Consider the following 16037-nt stretch of genomic DNA (forward strand, 5'->3'; position numbering starts at 1 on the left):
GCGACCGCCGGCGCTGCACCGGGAGGAAGCTGGCGCGGAAGGGCCTGGTGCGCACCCTGCGGCCCCGGCAGCGCTTCCCGGGGCTCGTGCTCAGCCCCGTGGCCACCGAATACGTCTCTCCCGCCGACAGGTGAGGCCCCGCGGGCATTACACGCTGGTTCGTGGCCAAAATGACACGCGAAGCGTCTGACCTAACCAGTACGTTACACTGATGCGCGAGCGTGAGAGGCAAACAAACATTTCACCGAACCAGGCTAACGTTTTTGCACAGCTGGTGTCATGACAAGAGCGTCTGTGATGGCAGTGAGAAGTCAAGGTGTGCATCCTGTGGGTTAGCTTGTTCAGAGCATGGGCTGTAGCTGTTGTGTCTTCTGGGATTCCATACTTAAGTTCTGCTATGCAAGCATAGTGCACTGCCCAGAAAACTTTGGGGGAAATGAGGATTTTCTTCAAATGTGCCTGCAGAATTTTTATAAAGATCATAGAATCATAGAATCAGCCGGATTGGAAGAGACCTCAAAGATCATCCAGTCCAACCCTACCATGGTCACTAGACCATGGCACCAAGTGCCACATCCAGTCTCAACTTGAAAACCTCCAAGGATGGTGAATCCTGGGCAGCACATTCCAATGTCTGATCACTCTCTCTGTAAAAAATCTCTTCCTAATATCTTACCTAACCCTCCCCTGGCAGAGCTTGAGTCTGTGCCCTCTTGTCCTGCTGCTGTTGCCTGGGAGAAGAGACCAACCCCCACCTGACTCCAACCTCCTGTCAGGGAGTGGCAGAGGGTGATAAGGTCTCCCCTGAGCCTCCTCTTCTCCAGGCTGAACACCCCCAGCTCCCTCAGCCTCTCCTCATGGCACTTGTGCTTGAGTCCCTTCACCAGCCTCGTTGCTCTTCTCTGGACCTGCTCCAGCACCTCAATGTCCCTCTGAGCTGAGGGGCTCAGAACTGAGCGTGTTAGTGTGGAAAACACATTATCACTGGGTGTTTATATGCAGGTGCTTTTATTGAAGAGCTCTGGGAATCAGGTACAGACAAACCCAAATCTGATTCCGACATGGACTCCAGATGGATACATTTTATACCCTTTCTTTACATAATCATTGTGTAATCATACGTTAATCATTACTTGGCTATTGTTCTATCGTGTGTATATTGATTTCCCCCCAGCATGAGTTCAATTCCCTTTCAGAATTGTTGTATAATGATCTATTATACAGGTGGGTACACAGGTATAGATTCACATCGTTCTACTAAGACAATGCTCATTCTTGTGACTAAGGCCTACTTTAGCTACCATGATTTGAGAAACATTTTAGCCCCATGTTATCAAGCACAGGATTCAAGGTGTGACCTCATCAGCGCCGAGTCCAGGGGCAGAATCACCTCCTGGTCCTGCTGACCACACTGTTCCTGATCCAGGCTAGGATGCCAGTGTACTTAGAGGAAAGATTTTTCTTTAGAAGCTAGCAGAGAAAGTAAATCTGGTTTAAGAATTTGAATGTTACTATTAACCACACTCATCTGTCATATTTTTTAATCTTAGAATTTTTCACATGCGGATACACCTTTTTAGCCACAGGCATGTTTGGAGGAAAAGCATGCTGTCATTCTTCCTCATTGCGTCTCTACTTTAGGTCCTTGCAAAACACACTTTTTGACTGACCAAAGGGTGGGTAGCACGCAAACTCATTGCCAGCATGAAGCAGCAGTTGGAATTCTCATCCACCCTTGTAATGGTGACAATTTTTCCAACAGAGTGATGTTTCTGTGTTCAGGCACATCATTGCTCAGAGTGGAATCGCAGTCATCGATTGCTCATGGGCCAAGTTGGAGGAAACTCCCTTCAGGATCATGAGGGGGAGGCACCTGCGCTTGCTGCCTTACTTGGTGGCTGCGAATCCTGTGAACTACGGCCGGCCCTGCAAGCTGTCCTGTGTGGAGGCTTTTGCTGCAGCTTTTCACATTGCTGGTAGGCTCACTTTGCCTCACTGTCCCATACACTTGTTGCCAGCAATTCTTACACCCTTAATAAATCAAAGAGATGCTCTGCGATGCAGTAAGCTGTAATGCTGTCACCCTGCTGTGCTGGTTTGAAAGCAAACCAGTGAGAGACTCCAAGTCAGAAATACAATTTAGGAGCAAAAACCCCAAAACAACAAATGCAACAATACAAAAAGGAACCACTGGCAGTCGGGAAGTAACCTGACACGCTGTCACTCAGGGTGTTAGTAGTAGTCTGATGAAATGGTGGCTGCAGTTCTCCTGGGGCGATGGGTCTGTCGGAGCAGTGATCCCACAGAGGACCAGATTGTCTGGCTTTCTTCCAAGTACTTGTATCTGGTAGCATCAAGGTTTCTGTGGAGTAGGACACTCTCAGGACACACGAACTGATGATGCTGGTTTTGTCTGGATGGTGCATGATGTTAGAGAAACTGTTAAAAAAAAGCTGGAGAAAGCATGAATCCTTAGGCACCTTTGCCTTAATGAGAGGCAGCAGTTGATAGTTAATAGGGTGGGTTCTGGTTAAGGACAAAATCAATTGTCTCCTCTTGTGATGTTTTGCAAACTCATCACAGAACTTTGACAGCCGAAGAGAAATGCTCTCCTGTACTGCAGACAAACCTTCTGAAAATACTGTATGTACGAGTGGCTTCTTCCTGAAGAACTGGGGGACCTAGAGCTTGAATCATCCATTGCCTGTGCAAAATATTTTAGTGTAACACTCCCTAACAAACTATGAACTATTCCTGGATAACTCTTCAAGTTAAACTGAAATTTGAAAATCCTTGTAGTCTTTCTTAAAGTTTTAATCCTCCAGCACTGAAAAAAGTGCTGCAAACATCTCACTAGTGTAGTGATACCTAGGTATGTACTGAGCTTGGAAACCTGTAAGCTGAGTGAAGTCTCAGGCTGAAAAAGAAAACTAATCACTTGGTTTTTTTGTTTTAGGATTCCCAGACCTAGCCACCATTCTTCTAAGCAAATTTAAATGGGGTGAGGCATTTATTGACTTGAACAAAGATCTGCTGGACAGATACGCAGCCTGTCATTGCCAGGATGACGTGCTAAGCGTTGAGAAGGACTTTTTAGAGGGTGTCCAAGAGACAGAAGAGGAAGAAATAGGTAAGAAAAAAACAAACCAGACACCACAGACCTCCTTTTCCTAACTTGTTTCCTTACAGTCTTCCTTTAATCTCATGAAAATGTTGGCGAGGTGGAAGATAAGTGCTTTGTTGAGATGTGTTGTTCTCTCTTTGTACTGTGTATTCTTAAGTAAGTTTGCCCTTTTTTTTTCAACTCAAATAGATGAAAAATAACTAAAGCCATTTAATGCACAGCATTCACAGCTGAAGTGTGGAGCAGCTACCCTGACTGAGTTAGGATACTGGAGAAATAAGGAGCAAAAAGAAAATGTGATGCTTCCTTGTTTTATCTGCAGATGTTAAAAGCAGAGTCTGAGTAAAAAGGCTAGTACTGGAGAAGGAAGTGTAAGACAACTACAGGCAGACAGTCTGACAGCAAGTTAGCTATACACAAACCTAAGAAAGACCTTTTATGGACATATCTATATAGTCCCCAATGGAGAGGTTTAAAATCTGACCTATAAAGGTAGTTAAAATAGTTCATACTAAGTCCAAGTGGTTTGATTCCTAAGTTCTTCCAGTAACTTACTGGAATCCCAGTATTCCAGGCTACATTCACAGCTGAGTGCTTGATCTCATTCAAGACAGCACAAAGGCAAATCAAATCATTCAAGAACATATGAAAAGAGCTGCTCCTAATCAACGTTCTCCTGTCAGTGGCTGAGTCCCATGAACCAGGCCTGGGGCTGGCACTGCCAGCCTGAGCTCAGGTGCTCTGAGCTTTGGTCTCTCCCAGGCCGGATCTAACCATCCTCTTGCTTGGTGGAAGCCCTGACTACTTCCATTAACCTGAAGACTGTTCTTAAGGGGCAGCACAACTATGCCAAATAAAGCAAACTGCCCCTGCAATCCTGTTTCCAGGACTGGTTGAGGGACCAAAGCTGTTGTGCCTTGTCTGACTTTCCTGCGGTAACAGTTAAGCCAGAGTAAACCTAGCCCTACACTTCCTCAGCAAGAGCCAACCCTGGGCAGCTGAACTTCACTTCTCAGTAGGCATCAGCTAACTAGAGAGCCCTTTTAGAACTGAATCATTCTGAGAACATCCATGTTTACTTACCAAAAGCCTTAGAAAGCTGTTCGTACTGTCTGGCTACCCCTGCAGGGGGTAAGGGAAAAGAGGGAAGAGACTAGAATGGGCAGGCAGGACCTGGGTAATTTTCTCACCTCCCCTGGTTTCTAATCAAACAACTATGATAAACTTACCAGAAAGCTGAACCAGACTTCCTGTGCGTTCGCCCCCCGCCAGTAATCTTCTCCTAAAATGCAAATTAAACCATTAAAATATGTCTTGTTCATCAGCGTATGCAGTTTCTCCTTCTTTTTCCAGATCCATTTGATGTTGACTCGGGAAGAGAATTTTCTAATCCCAACAGGCCAGTCAGTTCTTCAGGGTAATGAAATTTAATTTAGATACTATTTTTTTTTTCTTGTTACAAGTTATTTTGCTGTTATAATCCTGAAAAATGTTTCCAGTCTAGCACAAAGCCAGGAAGACTCTGAGGAGGACAGTGGGAGCACTCCAGATGATGCCACTGAAAGCAGTGAGGAGAGCAGTCCAGAAGCTGATGGTACTGTATAGTTCCTGCAACAACTGCCAATAACTCAAGTATTTGAAAAGTAAACTAAGTAACTAAATGTCAAGCCCAAACCCCCCAAGAAAGTCCACATACCACCAGAACATTAAAAACATCCCAAATAATGCCAAAGGGTTGTAGCATCTTGGATAAAGAACTTCTCTTGCAAACAGTGAAGTGTGTCTTATTCCCCTGTAACATGGTGCTTGGCAAACCTCAGTCTGTGGTTTTTTGGGGTCTCTTACACACGAGGGCTCTGCATTATTTAATTCTTAGGCAGCTGTGGGATGTTAGCTATTTTGTGGGGAGCCTGAAGCTTAGTTATAATTTAAAAAACCCACCCTGTAGTCTAATCAGTGTCTGGGAAGTGCTTCATAGGGATTGCTTTTACCTAATAGTGTAAGTAAACCTCTCTGAGCTGTATTTCAGCAGAAAATCACAACTAAACTCTTGCTGTGTTCAGAGTACGTAAGGAGACTGACTTCCTGCAGGCTTGAACCTGCCATATGTACCTCAACTACTTCATCTCATTTAGGGTAAACTGACTAAGCTTAAAAGGAAAAAAAATGCTTCGTGAACTGACTTCACATCTCAGTATCTTTTTCAGTAACTTGCTCGTTTTAGTCACTCTGATACAATCCTAAGCAACACACAACGTTCTGTTTATGTTCAGAACAGTGCCGTAACAGCTCAGGTCTCAGACTCAGCACTGTCTGTCAGCATTCCTCACTCACAGCGGCACTGTACCAAGTCAGAAATACACATTGTCTGGCCCTTAAAGGTTTGAGTCAGAGACTTGCATCAGCACTAGTCTCTTAGGTCACTTGTCCATGTGCCTGCCAGTTTGTGGTGAGAGTGAGCTCTTAGCAGCTGCTTTCTGTACTTTTAACCAAAATACTCTCTGGAGTGTCCAGCACCCAACTGGAACTTACTTAAACCTAAACTTCAGCACCCCTTCAGCAGAACTGCAGATCCTAAGGACAATTTGTAGAGCCACCTTCATAGATCAGAGTTCTTCATGTCACTCTCCTCTTAACCCTCTGCTTCTAGGGCTATGAAATGCTAGCCCTGCTGGAGCTAGAGGAGGGACTAAGGGCAGCAGTGTCAGTGGTACAAAAATTCACCATCCCTTTTAAAAACAGCACAAGTAAATGAATTTGACTGAATCTTTCTTTGACTCGGTTTCCCAGTTACTCCCTTTCTCACCCCATGCACACAGAGTCTTTTCCAAAGGAGCTGTTTGAAGAAGGACAGATAATGACAGGCAATACTACACAGCTTTCAAAGGGCTGTTCTGATTTGGGGGAATGCTGTTACAGGATAAAGCTGTTGTGATCAATCACAGACGAGCAGAACAGGTCTGAGAACAGAGCTATATCACACCTAGGATAACTCTAGTCTCGAGCAGTGGCCGTTTTTAACAACCAACACTGGAGGAGCTGCAGCTCTGATGGAACAGCTTTGCACAACTCATCTGTTTTGCAGAACGACTGACTGAAAAATACAATTGCAAAAAGCAGTGACAGTTTAATAGAGGGCATATCAGCTTGACATACAAGAAAATAACATCATTTAACTGATTCCCTTTACAGAAGGAAACTGCAATTGCATAGAGCACATCCTTTTCCTCAAGGCTGTACACATTGACACGTGGAGGAAGGCACAGAAGTATTTCTGATAAGCAAGTACCACTTCAAATCCCCAGCTGCTGTAGGTCCCCCTGCATTCCTGGGACAGACTAACGCTCACGTTGGTTTATGTTTACAGTCACACCAGGATGCTGGTCCCGTTCTGCACAGTGAGCTCCTGGTCCCTAGGCAGTCAGAGTTCTGCAGGCTGCTGCAGGAGCTGAGCAGAGCTGACTGGCTGCAGGGCCCTGGCAGGGCCACACTCACCCCGGGGGTAGGGCAGGGAAAATAAACGAAGGCAACATCAAAACAAAAGGCAAATGCAGCATCACAGGTCTTAAAAACAGGACTTGCACTGAATTGTGTTCAGAGCCATTTAAATGGCAGTCTTTTAATCATTTTAATGAAGATAAATGAAACAAAGCCCTTTATATAAACAGTTTATTTACTCTAAACAGCAACACAGACAGAATGCCATATAAACACAAAGGAAGTGATGCAGAATAAGGATGCTGGCTGACTTTGGATCTCGGAGGCTCTTAAGCAATAACAACCTAGTTTCTGAAAGATAGAAAAAACAAATTCAGGTAGGGAAGGGGGTGGAGGGCATGATTTTTTTCATACAGCCAGCTAGAGGCTAAATATAGTTCTACCATTTTAAAGCATGCCTGCATCAGATAGCAAAGTAACTAGAGATACTAGTGAATTTATAGAAGTATAAAAGTTTATAATTTTACAGCAGTTGAAATACTGACATCAATATTAAAATAAAAGCAAGTTTTACATAACAATCAAAAATACAAAAGACTGAAGGAAGAGACCCTGTATGAAAAAACTGGGGGCAATTCAGCAAATTTAGAACTGTATACAAGTGGCGAATATGGAAAATGGCACACATACAACCCCCTCCCCTAAGTGAATATTAATTGTACATAGCAACATTAGATTTTGCAAAAGTTTTGTAAACAAGTTCTTGCCAAACCAATCCCTTCCTTTTTAAGATGCTGCGTGACAAATGCTTATGATGGTGCAAACTTCTTGGCTTGTGCTCGAACCCTCTTTTCATATTCCACTCTGTTTTGGCTGAAAAGAGAGAAAGGGTAATTACAGCTGGAGAAATCAGAGGCCACGTTATAGAGCTAGTTCATATTGAAGAGAAAGAGAAGCAGTCATTGTTGAAGGCAAAACCATCAGATAGGAATTCACTGAATGCTCCAACAGATTAAAAGCTTTTCTGGACTACTGATCTGATGATTTCCTTTGGACAGAAGTACAGTACTGTTCACCTGTTACTTCCCAAACATCACCTGCTGTCAAATGACGGGTACAGTGTGAAGTCAGTGCAGTCTCCTGCTCTCTCAGGGCCAGCTGTGCCTCCTGAGCAAGCACTGGCACTCACCACAACGCTCACATTCAGACCTGAGGGCATTAGCCACTAATTCTAGTACCCTAACAGCACAAACTGATTGATAAGAACAGTTCACTAACAGTTCATGGACTTCATATGATCTTAAGGTATTATCTTTACTGCTTTGGAGAGAGAATGGAAGCACTCTGAGAAAAAGGAAAATAACAGAATGGTAACTTCAGCCTTTACCTTTGCAGAGCCTGACTCACAGCTTCAGGTTTATCCTTATCTTGAAGTGGAGGAATGCTAGCTCAACATAGAGCACTGAGTGTGGCATCCTTGCTGTGGACTGATTAAACAAGCAAGTACTGCTTGAGGGAACTATGCTCAGTCATTAAGCCTCAGACTCTAGATTTTAAAAGGGCAAGTTCTTTGTTTTCCATTCCTGGGCCAACAAGGGATGGTAGTAGCTTAGCAGAGTATCCATCTACACTCAATGCCACATTCTGTGCTAGCTGTCAGAAGCCCCAGTCCAGAGCTAAACACAGATTTGTTACCATGCCCCTAGTGCCAAACATGGTTTACAATAACTGGACTTTGCAGACAGCTTTGCAATAAATGTAACTTACTCTCAGCTATGAGGCCTTGCTGCAGTGAAAGGGAGAAAGGACAGCAAATTCTATCTCCAGAACTTGACAGATAGGGGGGAAGAAGAATCGAAACCAATTTTGGCCACAGCCAATGAGTAACTACCAGCAAACAGACTGAAGATGCTCTACTTTCCTCTCATAAACATATTACAACCTGTGTTAGGAACTGCAATGATAGGACAAGGGGTAATGGGTTCAAACTGAAGGAGGGAAAGTCTAGGCTGGATGTGAGAAAAAGGTTTCTTACTGTGAGGGTGGTGAGACACTGTCCCAGGTTGCCCAGGGAGGCTGTGGCTGCCCCAACCCTGGCAGTGTTCACAGCCAGGTTGGATGAAGCCTTGAACAACCTGCTCTGGTGGGAGGTGTCCCTGCCCAGGGCAGGGGGTTGGGGCTGGATGATCTCTAAGCTCCATTCCAACCCCTAAATTCTATGATTCTGTGAAGTTATCATTTTGTTCAAGTTTAGCACAATCTAGGCATCTCCACAGGACATAGTCATGAGCTAAGAAAATTCCCCTGATCACTCCTAACAACATTTGCGTATTATAGTCTATGTAGCAGAGTTGTGGGCAACATGGCAAGCTTTCAAGACACTTACCAGTAAATTGTGTAAGCCTCTGCTTGAGCTGGGTCTTGAATATTTGGTTCATTTAGAAGTTCTTGTATTCCTAACAAGATCTGTGAAAAAAAGAATCCAAGTAACATAGGCATGGATATTACTGAGACACTCAATGCATAACCCACAGAAACATGCAGTGAACACCTGACATTCACATCAGGTAAGAAAACAAAGCAAATCAAAGGGCTGAGTATGTCAAGTACAACTCCTGACCTGTTTAATTGTGATTGCTGGCCGCCAGTCCTTATCCTCCTCTAAGATGGACAGACACACCGTGCCCGAAGGATACACGTTTGGGTGAAATAATGGTGGTTCAAATTTACCTGGTGAAGAACAGAGCATTACTTGCAAGCAGTGCTAAGACAGATCAAGAGAGTAGGGTTAGATGAGTGGGGGGAAAGCAAAACCCCCAAATCCCCAAACCAACACTGGCCAAAGACACCCCCCACCCCCAAAGAAAACCCCACAGAGCTCTGGAGCTACTAAGACCAGTTTTGTGCTTGTCCCAGCCTGAACCTAAAGCAGGAACTCATCACATCAGTGGTGTCAATCCAGGCAATCTAACATCATCACTGTGACCAGGAACCTTTCGGTTTAGGAATGCAAACTGCCAGAATAGTTTGTAGTATCTTTCTGATAAAGACCTTTTCAAACCAATTCTGTCTTTTCAGCCTCACACACTACTACACAAGGAAAGGTACTGCCCTGCAGTCATCTTGTCTCACTTGAAAATACTGGAAGTTTCATACAAGGAAGACTTAAGTTCCTAGCGTTTTTTTCAGTTTCACTTTGCATAACCAAGATGCACTGAACAAGAGGAATCAAATTTAAGTTGCCAGACTGACTGAAAGCTTGTGCAGCTTTCCTTAGGCCACTCAATCCACCTTCTGGCATTTCTTTTAACCAGTACAGGACTGAAATGCACCACCCACCACCCTGAGTGAAGTAACAAACACTTCAGCAATACACAAAATATCCACCTGCCAGTGCAGTTTTCTCATCCATCTGCCATCACTGCTGCTCAGTGAAGCCCAGCAGCACCTCAGAAGCTGAACTGGTAGGGAATCTTACCAGTCACATACACATCTTCTCTTAAGGCACAACAATTCCTTTAAGACTGTCAGGATGTGATAACTGGTATTTCTCCAGATAATAACACTAAATATTTCTGGGTCAGAGAGATGTTTCCCCATGTCACATGTATTTGGGTGGTCAGAAACAAAAGGAGGAGCCAAGACAACTGATAGAGCTGAACCACACAAATGTGATGAGTGACAAACTGCTGTCAACAGAGCCACCTGAAAACAGTGATGCTGATTTGGGATGGTAGCCAATTCACAAACCAAGAAACTAGGCAAGGCAATAATGTCTGCAGGTTTCTAAAGCTTGAGATGGGGTAAAGAAAAGTCAATTCAAAAACTTAACACAATAACTTGGTATCTGAAGGTATCTGTTGTGCATAGCAGCAGCAAAGGAAGAGATCTGTGCTTTGGAGCAAGTTGATTAAAAGGCTCAAGTTATGGAACTTTTTTCCCCCCTAAGTTCTTGGCTCAGAAGACCAACTTAACAGCAAGAACATGCAAAGGGCTCTGGCCTAAGCACACCTACCTGTCAGCTTCCAAGGAGTGCTGATCACGTGGTGAACACATCAGTGACACTTCTGCCACACTGAGGAAACCCACACAGCAATCTCTGCCCCTCCCAATTCTGCTACCGTGAGCATTAAACTGATTTCACCACAACTTTCTAAATGCAAAGTATTGGGTGGGGAAAAAAAAGAAAAGAAAGCAACGTGCCTTTAAAAAAACCACAAAACCAGACCAAACTGCAAGAAAGTAATAACCATTCACAGAACCTCAGAGTCTAGCTCAACACTGTTCGAATAAACCTGTGGTTTTCTGTAATTTTACTTACATTTTGGAGGTGAAGAAGGATAGTCATCCTTGAAAAGCATCCGTAGTTTGAATAACCCGCCTTCCCATGGTGTCTACAAAGAGTCAGAGTTTAGGTTACAGCAAGGAAAAGTCAAACCTGCAGAAAAAAAACCCTAACCAGCACCTGGCTTCTCAGGCAAAGCACAAGATGTAGAAAGCAGCTGTCCTGCACTGGAACACACCATTCTCACTAAGTTGTCCTACCTAGATAAGAAGCTGAAGTGGTAAAGCAGAAGGTTCTTTCTTCATCACAGCTGCTAAGTGTTGCCGAGTCACCAACAGAGTCAGGATTGTCACCAGGAATTCCACACCAAAGTAAAAATCTCACAGCACACAAGGACAGAACAGCTCTGAAGCTGTCCATGGCACATGTGCAGTGAGGAAGGGGCTGCTGTACCCCACTGAGGTCAGGACAGAGGATACAGGTACACCCCTTAGGCACATGGATGTAAATGGCTTCTGCTGTGCCTTGTGAGAATGTGGCTAATAAAATCACAAAAACAAAAGCTACAGCAGCACGGCTACAGTAGAGCTGACCCTGTCTGCACTTCTTTTTGTGTACCAGAAATTCTAAGCAGCTCTTTGTTCCCACCCAAAACTTGGAAGAGCACTGATCTCAGGGCTGGTGAACGTGTGGCCACTCCTGTCTGCCTGGAGAGGCTTCATCCCCACCCTCCCCTCACCCTGGGGCCTGGGGACACCCTCAGAGGTTTGGTCTCACATCTTGTCAGGGTAAATGATCCAATCTTATCCTTGTGGGCAGACAGACAGGTTTGCAGACCACCTGAGGAGGGCATTCCTAATTCTTTCTTACTGAATTACATGATTTTTTTAGCTGAAAGAAAAAGGAAAAAGGAAAAGAAAAAACAACCCACATGGAAAAAGAAAAGCACTCCACTGTCACCAGTATTCATTAAGCAAAGTCTCAAGCTAGAAGAGCACAAAAACCATGCTAGGGAAGGAGATAACCACATTTCCCAAAATGAATAAGCATGGGTACATTGGCTACAGTGAATTTAAAGGACTTGTCCTAAACAGCTGTAGAAGAATCTATTCTCCATACCTTCTCACAGGAATCCCTTTTTACACAGCAGGAGCTATTTGACAGAATAAACTTCACCTATTTGGTTTGCTTGCAGTCACAGGGGAAGACAAACAGCTTTTAACAATTTCTTCAACAATCAACAAAGGGTTTTGCCATCTTTCTGATCAGGCAGCACACCTTAGGGCTGACAGACAAAGGGCACCCAGAGCCTCCCAGCAGTGACAGGATGACAGCACACTGCATCAGGGCACTAGGTGCAGGTGTCCCTTGAGTCAAATTCCAAGGAGTTAACAAATGATTTGCTGCCAAAAAAGGGAATGGAGACGTCCAACCCAGGACTAACACCTCTTAGATTTTTGATCTGGCTAATAAAAAAGCCTTTTGGTGGTTTCAGCTACTCATCCTGGGGGAAGCAGCTGCAGTACAGCATTCCCCAAACACAAAGGCAACAGAGAGCAACTGCTGAGTCCTCCACAGAGGAGCAAGGTGTGCTGCTGCTTGGTAAGGAGACAGCATTTGCACTGGAGTGACTAGCAGGAGTCACATCAGCCTAACTGATCTTGTCCTGGTGTGACACATTCTCCAGCAGGCAGGAAGCTGGCCTGAAGGTCTGGTCTGCTCCATTCTTTGGCTTACAAAACATCAAAGCAGCAACACGAAGAGTTTGCATAGCGTGAAAATTTTACAGAAGTATTTAAAGGTGGTATCTTGATAAGGGACATAACTGACTATTGCTCATCTTGTTTTGGCAGAACACAAGGAGATTCTTTTTTCCTTACACTGTTAAATTATTTGTAGGTGTTTCTGTAAGGACTAACTTGAGCTGTGCAGACAAGTACCAAACCTGTAACCGTAACAGCATTAAACTAAGGCAGCAGAACAAATCCTGCAGGTTTTGCCTACACACTGTGTCTTCTCAGCATCTGAGACACCAGACCATAAGGGAATCTAAGCAAGCTGCAAGAGGCAGCACAACAGGCAAGGCAAAGAAAGTGCCACATCCAGTGGGAAACATGGAAGAGCCAAAAGAATTAAAACCACCAAGTAATGAACAGCTTTACCTCAGAAGAAACAACTGTACCCAATGCATTCAAGAGTAACACCTACGTGCTAAGTGACATCTTGAAAACAAGAATCTGCTCTGAATGAGATGTTCCAAGGACAGTGTACAAAATCAGAGAAGTTTCATGCACTAATGATTATTTTCACTTGAAAGCTTCCATTTGTCCTGTGCCCTAGAACCAGATCAAGCTGATAAAAATCCACAATTCTGTCTCCACAGACTTTTCCTTTCCCTTGTTATTTTAAGGAAAGGGACACAGAAGCACAAGTGGAATCAGATGTTAGAGAGTTCTATTCTTTCCCCAGTGCAGAAAGAGAAAATTCCATAAAATGTAAGGCAGTGAGGTTCCCTGTTGATAGCAAACTCATGGGCAAAAACATATCAGCAGTGGCAACATTCAGTACCAACTATTTTCAAGCTTTAGGGTTTAAACCAACATTTAGTGAGGACAGAAATCACAATAAACCCTGACGTGAAGCAGAAAACCATCTCAAGTTTGTTCAGCACAAGATCCTCCACACTCCTCTGAAAACCTTTATTATTCAGGTGGTCAGTGCAGCAGCTGAACAGGCTCGTGGTGTGTTTGGTTCCATGTTCTTCACCCACAGCACACACACTCTAATGCAGCAGCAGGACTGGAGTGTTTCTGCCAGCTGTGCCTGAGTTATAATCTCATGGGTGAGCAGACCTGTGTCACTTTCCACCACAAACGAGAAGTTAGGAGAACAGAAAGTCTTACCCCTTTCTTCCCTGGAATAGCACACTCCCAGTTCATTAGATTCATTGTGCCATCTGGATTTTTGGTAGGTACTGCTACAAATCCCTGAATAGAGGCAAAAGCCAAAGGGTGAGGATTTCAGATGCACTTACAATACTTCATGACATATTTTATCTTTATACAGTTACTACTATTTGCATTACACAGTTTTAGGCAGCTTTTTTAAATTCAAAATATTAATTTAATTTTTTTTAAAAATCACATCAAGGTAAAGAACACAAAAATCATCACCAGGATACCAAAACAGCTGCAGAGCCAGAAATTTGACAGTTCTCATACTTACAAATGGATGATCTTTTCTCCAAGCTTTTCTCTCCTGTGCAAGTCTGCTAAGAGCTATGCCAGACATATTCAGAGTCCCTCTAAAACAGAAGTAATTGCTTTTAGTACCAACTCTTAGTGCAAACACCACATGACATTAGCTGTTTATAAGCCCTGCTCGCTCAGGAATTACTTTGGCCTCTGATTTTCACTTCTATCACCAAGACACACATTTTTGCACACACTGCAGAATTGAACATCAGGAATAACATCAAGTTTCCCCACGTCATCAACCTCTTAGTTACTGGACTTGACCAATAAAATACTATCCTCACCTCCTCACTTTGCATTTGAACCACATCTTAGAAGCAGCTCTGACAGCAGCTGGACAACAAAACACTCTTGGCAGTGGAAAAAGGGCTCAGGCTTCCTACTCGTGCAACTGATAAGCACCTATCGATCTCCCTCCTGCACCACAGACCTATGCCTCCCTGGGCAGGCAGAGCCCTGCACTGCTCTGGCTCCTGGCACACGGGACAGGAACTGCTGCTTCCACCCTGAAAGCCAATATTCCTCACTGAGGCAGCAGGGGCACAGAGCTGCACCAGATCACCTCAGTGCTGCCACGACACAATTCCTAGCCAACAGCAGGGCCAGGCAGCAATACAGAACAGAGCTGAGCTCTTCCCACACGACAGGATTCCAGTACGAACTCAGTGCTCTTCCTGCACCTTCACAGCCTCAGTGCCAGCTGAGCACAGCGACCACAGCTGCAGCAGGAACACACAGAGCACAGGTCACCAGAGCAGCTCCAGGCACAGAGCAGAGCTCCAGGCACCACAGGTGCAGCAGGAACACACAGAGCACAGGTCACCACTGCACGGCACAGAGCAGAGCTCCAGGCACAGAGCAGAGCTCCAGGCACAGAGCAGAGCTGCAGCAGCACTGCCTTTGAGTTCTGCACAGATTCACCTCAAAGCCAGAGTTGATTTTTCACTGCCAAACTCTGTCTAAACTCAGGGTTTCATTAGCCACGTGGTCAAAACAAACTCCAGTGAAGGTTTTTATCCTCCTCCCAACTGTACTTCTACCCATTTTAAATAAGAGCTGACACTTGGCAGTGGGAGAAGTCAGACAGATTTGCTCTCAGCTCCACAGGTAGCTGACAGGCCCTTGTGACAGCCTGGAGAGTAGAATGCTCCCACTTAACAAGCTCAGAGAGCTAGTGAAAGCAGCACCACCACCCTGTTAAAACAAACACTGAAACACTGGTTAAGCATTACGCAGAATTTCACAATCTCTCAATATATAATGACTTATGAGAGCCCTGCAGTCCACTGCTTTAACCATATCAACTTAATTAAGCCTTTTATGCAGTTCCTAGGACAACAAGTATTTCAAATCACTTCTTCAAGCTTTTTCTTAAAGTCAGTTTTGTGTGGATAGCCATAATCCTCCATTTCACCTTTGAACCAGTGACTGAATTCATGTCCAAGGGACCATTAGCACCCAGGAAGAAAAACCTACACTCAGTCCCACATTCCCCCAGCATTCCCAACACATCCAATCTCTCTCTTAGCTACATCAGAAGATTTACAGGACACACAACTTCTGCTTCCAGCCTGTTCACACGCAGGGGCTGCAGAGCCACTGAAGATGCTCCTGTCCTTAACTAAATCACGCAGGGAATCACTTCAAGCAGCTCCAGCCCGTGCCCTTGCAGCAGAGCCAAGCAAAGCACACGCAGCAAGATCTCGGCCGACCTTCCCAACAGCATCTGGAGAAACTCCGTGATGATAAACACCAACACTCCGAGACACTAAAAGAAACACCTTTTCTCTCAAGAGCCACATGACAGGACACTCCTGAGACCTGCACTCCACCTCCTATGCCTAACCCAACCGGTCGCATACCCCTCGAGGGAAGCAAGAGTTTCTCGGGGAGGGGAGAGGAGCCAGCCTAGGGGAACAAAAGCCGCGGCGACGGG

The 16037-nt window shown here is 44.7% G+C and overlaps 2 protein-coding genes across 2 annotated transcripts; one reads left to right on the forward strand and one right to left on the reverse strand.

Moving 5' to 3' along the window:
• Positions 1-14: 14 nt before the first annotated feature.
• Positions 15-4729, forward strand: TSR3 (TSR3, 20S rRNA accumulation, homolog (S. cerevisiae); the record flags this gene model as incomplete). Its single annotated transcript, XM_009080684.1, has 5 exons — positions 15-130; positions 1783-1976; positions 2957-3130; positions 4478-4541; positions 4624-4729. Coding segments are annotated over 5 exons (654 nt in total), but the record flags the coding sequence as incomplete, so codon positions are not given.
• A 2047-nt stretch (positions 4730-6776) lies between these two features.
• UBE2I (ubiquitin-conjugating enzyme E2I) lies at positions 6777-14148 on the reverse strand. Its single transcript, XM_009080683.1, has 6 exons — positions 14073-14148; positions 13751-13834; positions 10884-10956; positions 9183-9292; positions 8949-9028; positions 6777-7435 (listed from the first exon to the last, which is right to left on the reverse strand). Exons 1-6 carry the CDS (start codon positions 14136-14138, stop codon positions 7372-7374), a joined length of 477 nt encoding a protein of 158 aa, XP_009078931.1. The 5' UTR covers positions 14139-14148; the 3' UTR covers positions 6777-7371.
• Between the last annotated feature and the right edge of the window lie 1889 nt (positions 14149-16037).

The sequence above is a fragment of the Acanthisitta chloris genome, unplaced genomic scaffold (assembly GCF_000695815.1).
Source record: "Acanthisitta chloris isolate BGI_N310 unplaced genomic scaffold, ASM69581v1 scaffold11708, whole genome shotgun sequence".
In the NCBI taxonomy this organism is placed as follows: domain Eukaryota; kingdom Metazoa; phylum Chordata; class Aves; order Passeriformes; family Acanthisittidae; genus Acanthisitta; species Acanthisitta chloris.

Bases quoted from the DNA above. Each gene is read 5' to 3' on its own strand.
- UBE2I (XM_009080683.1), bottom strand. From the start codon at position 14,138: ATGTCTGGCATAGCTCTTAGCAGACTTGCACAGGAGAGAAAAGCTTGG. The intron at 9,293-10,883 runs GTAAGTAAAATT...GTTCTTCACCAG, and splicing joins TCCTTCTTCACCTCCAAAAT to GTAAATTTGAACCACCATTA. The intron at 9,029-9,182 runs GTCAGGAGTTGT...TTTTTTTCACAG, and splicing joins CAGCAATCACAATTAAACAG to ATCTTGTTAGGAATACAAGA.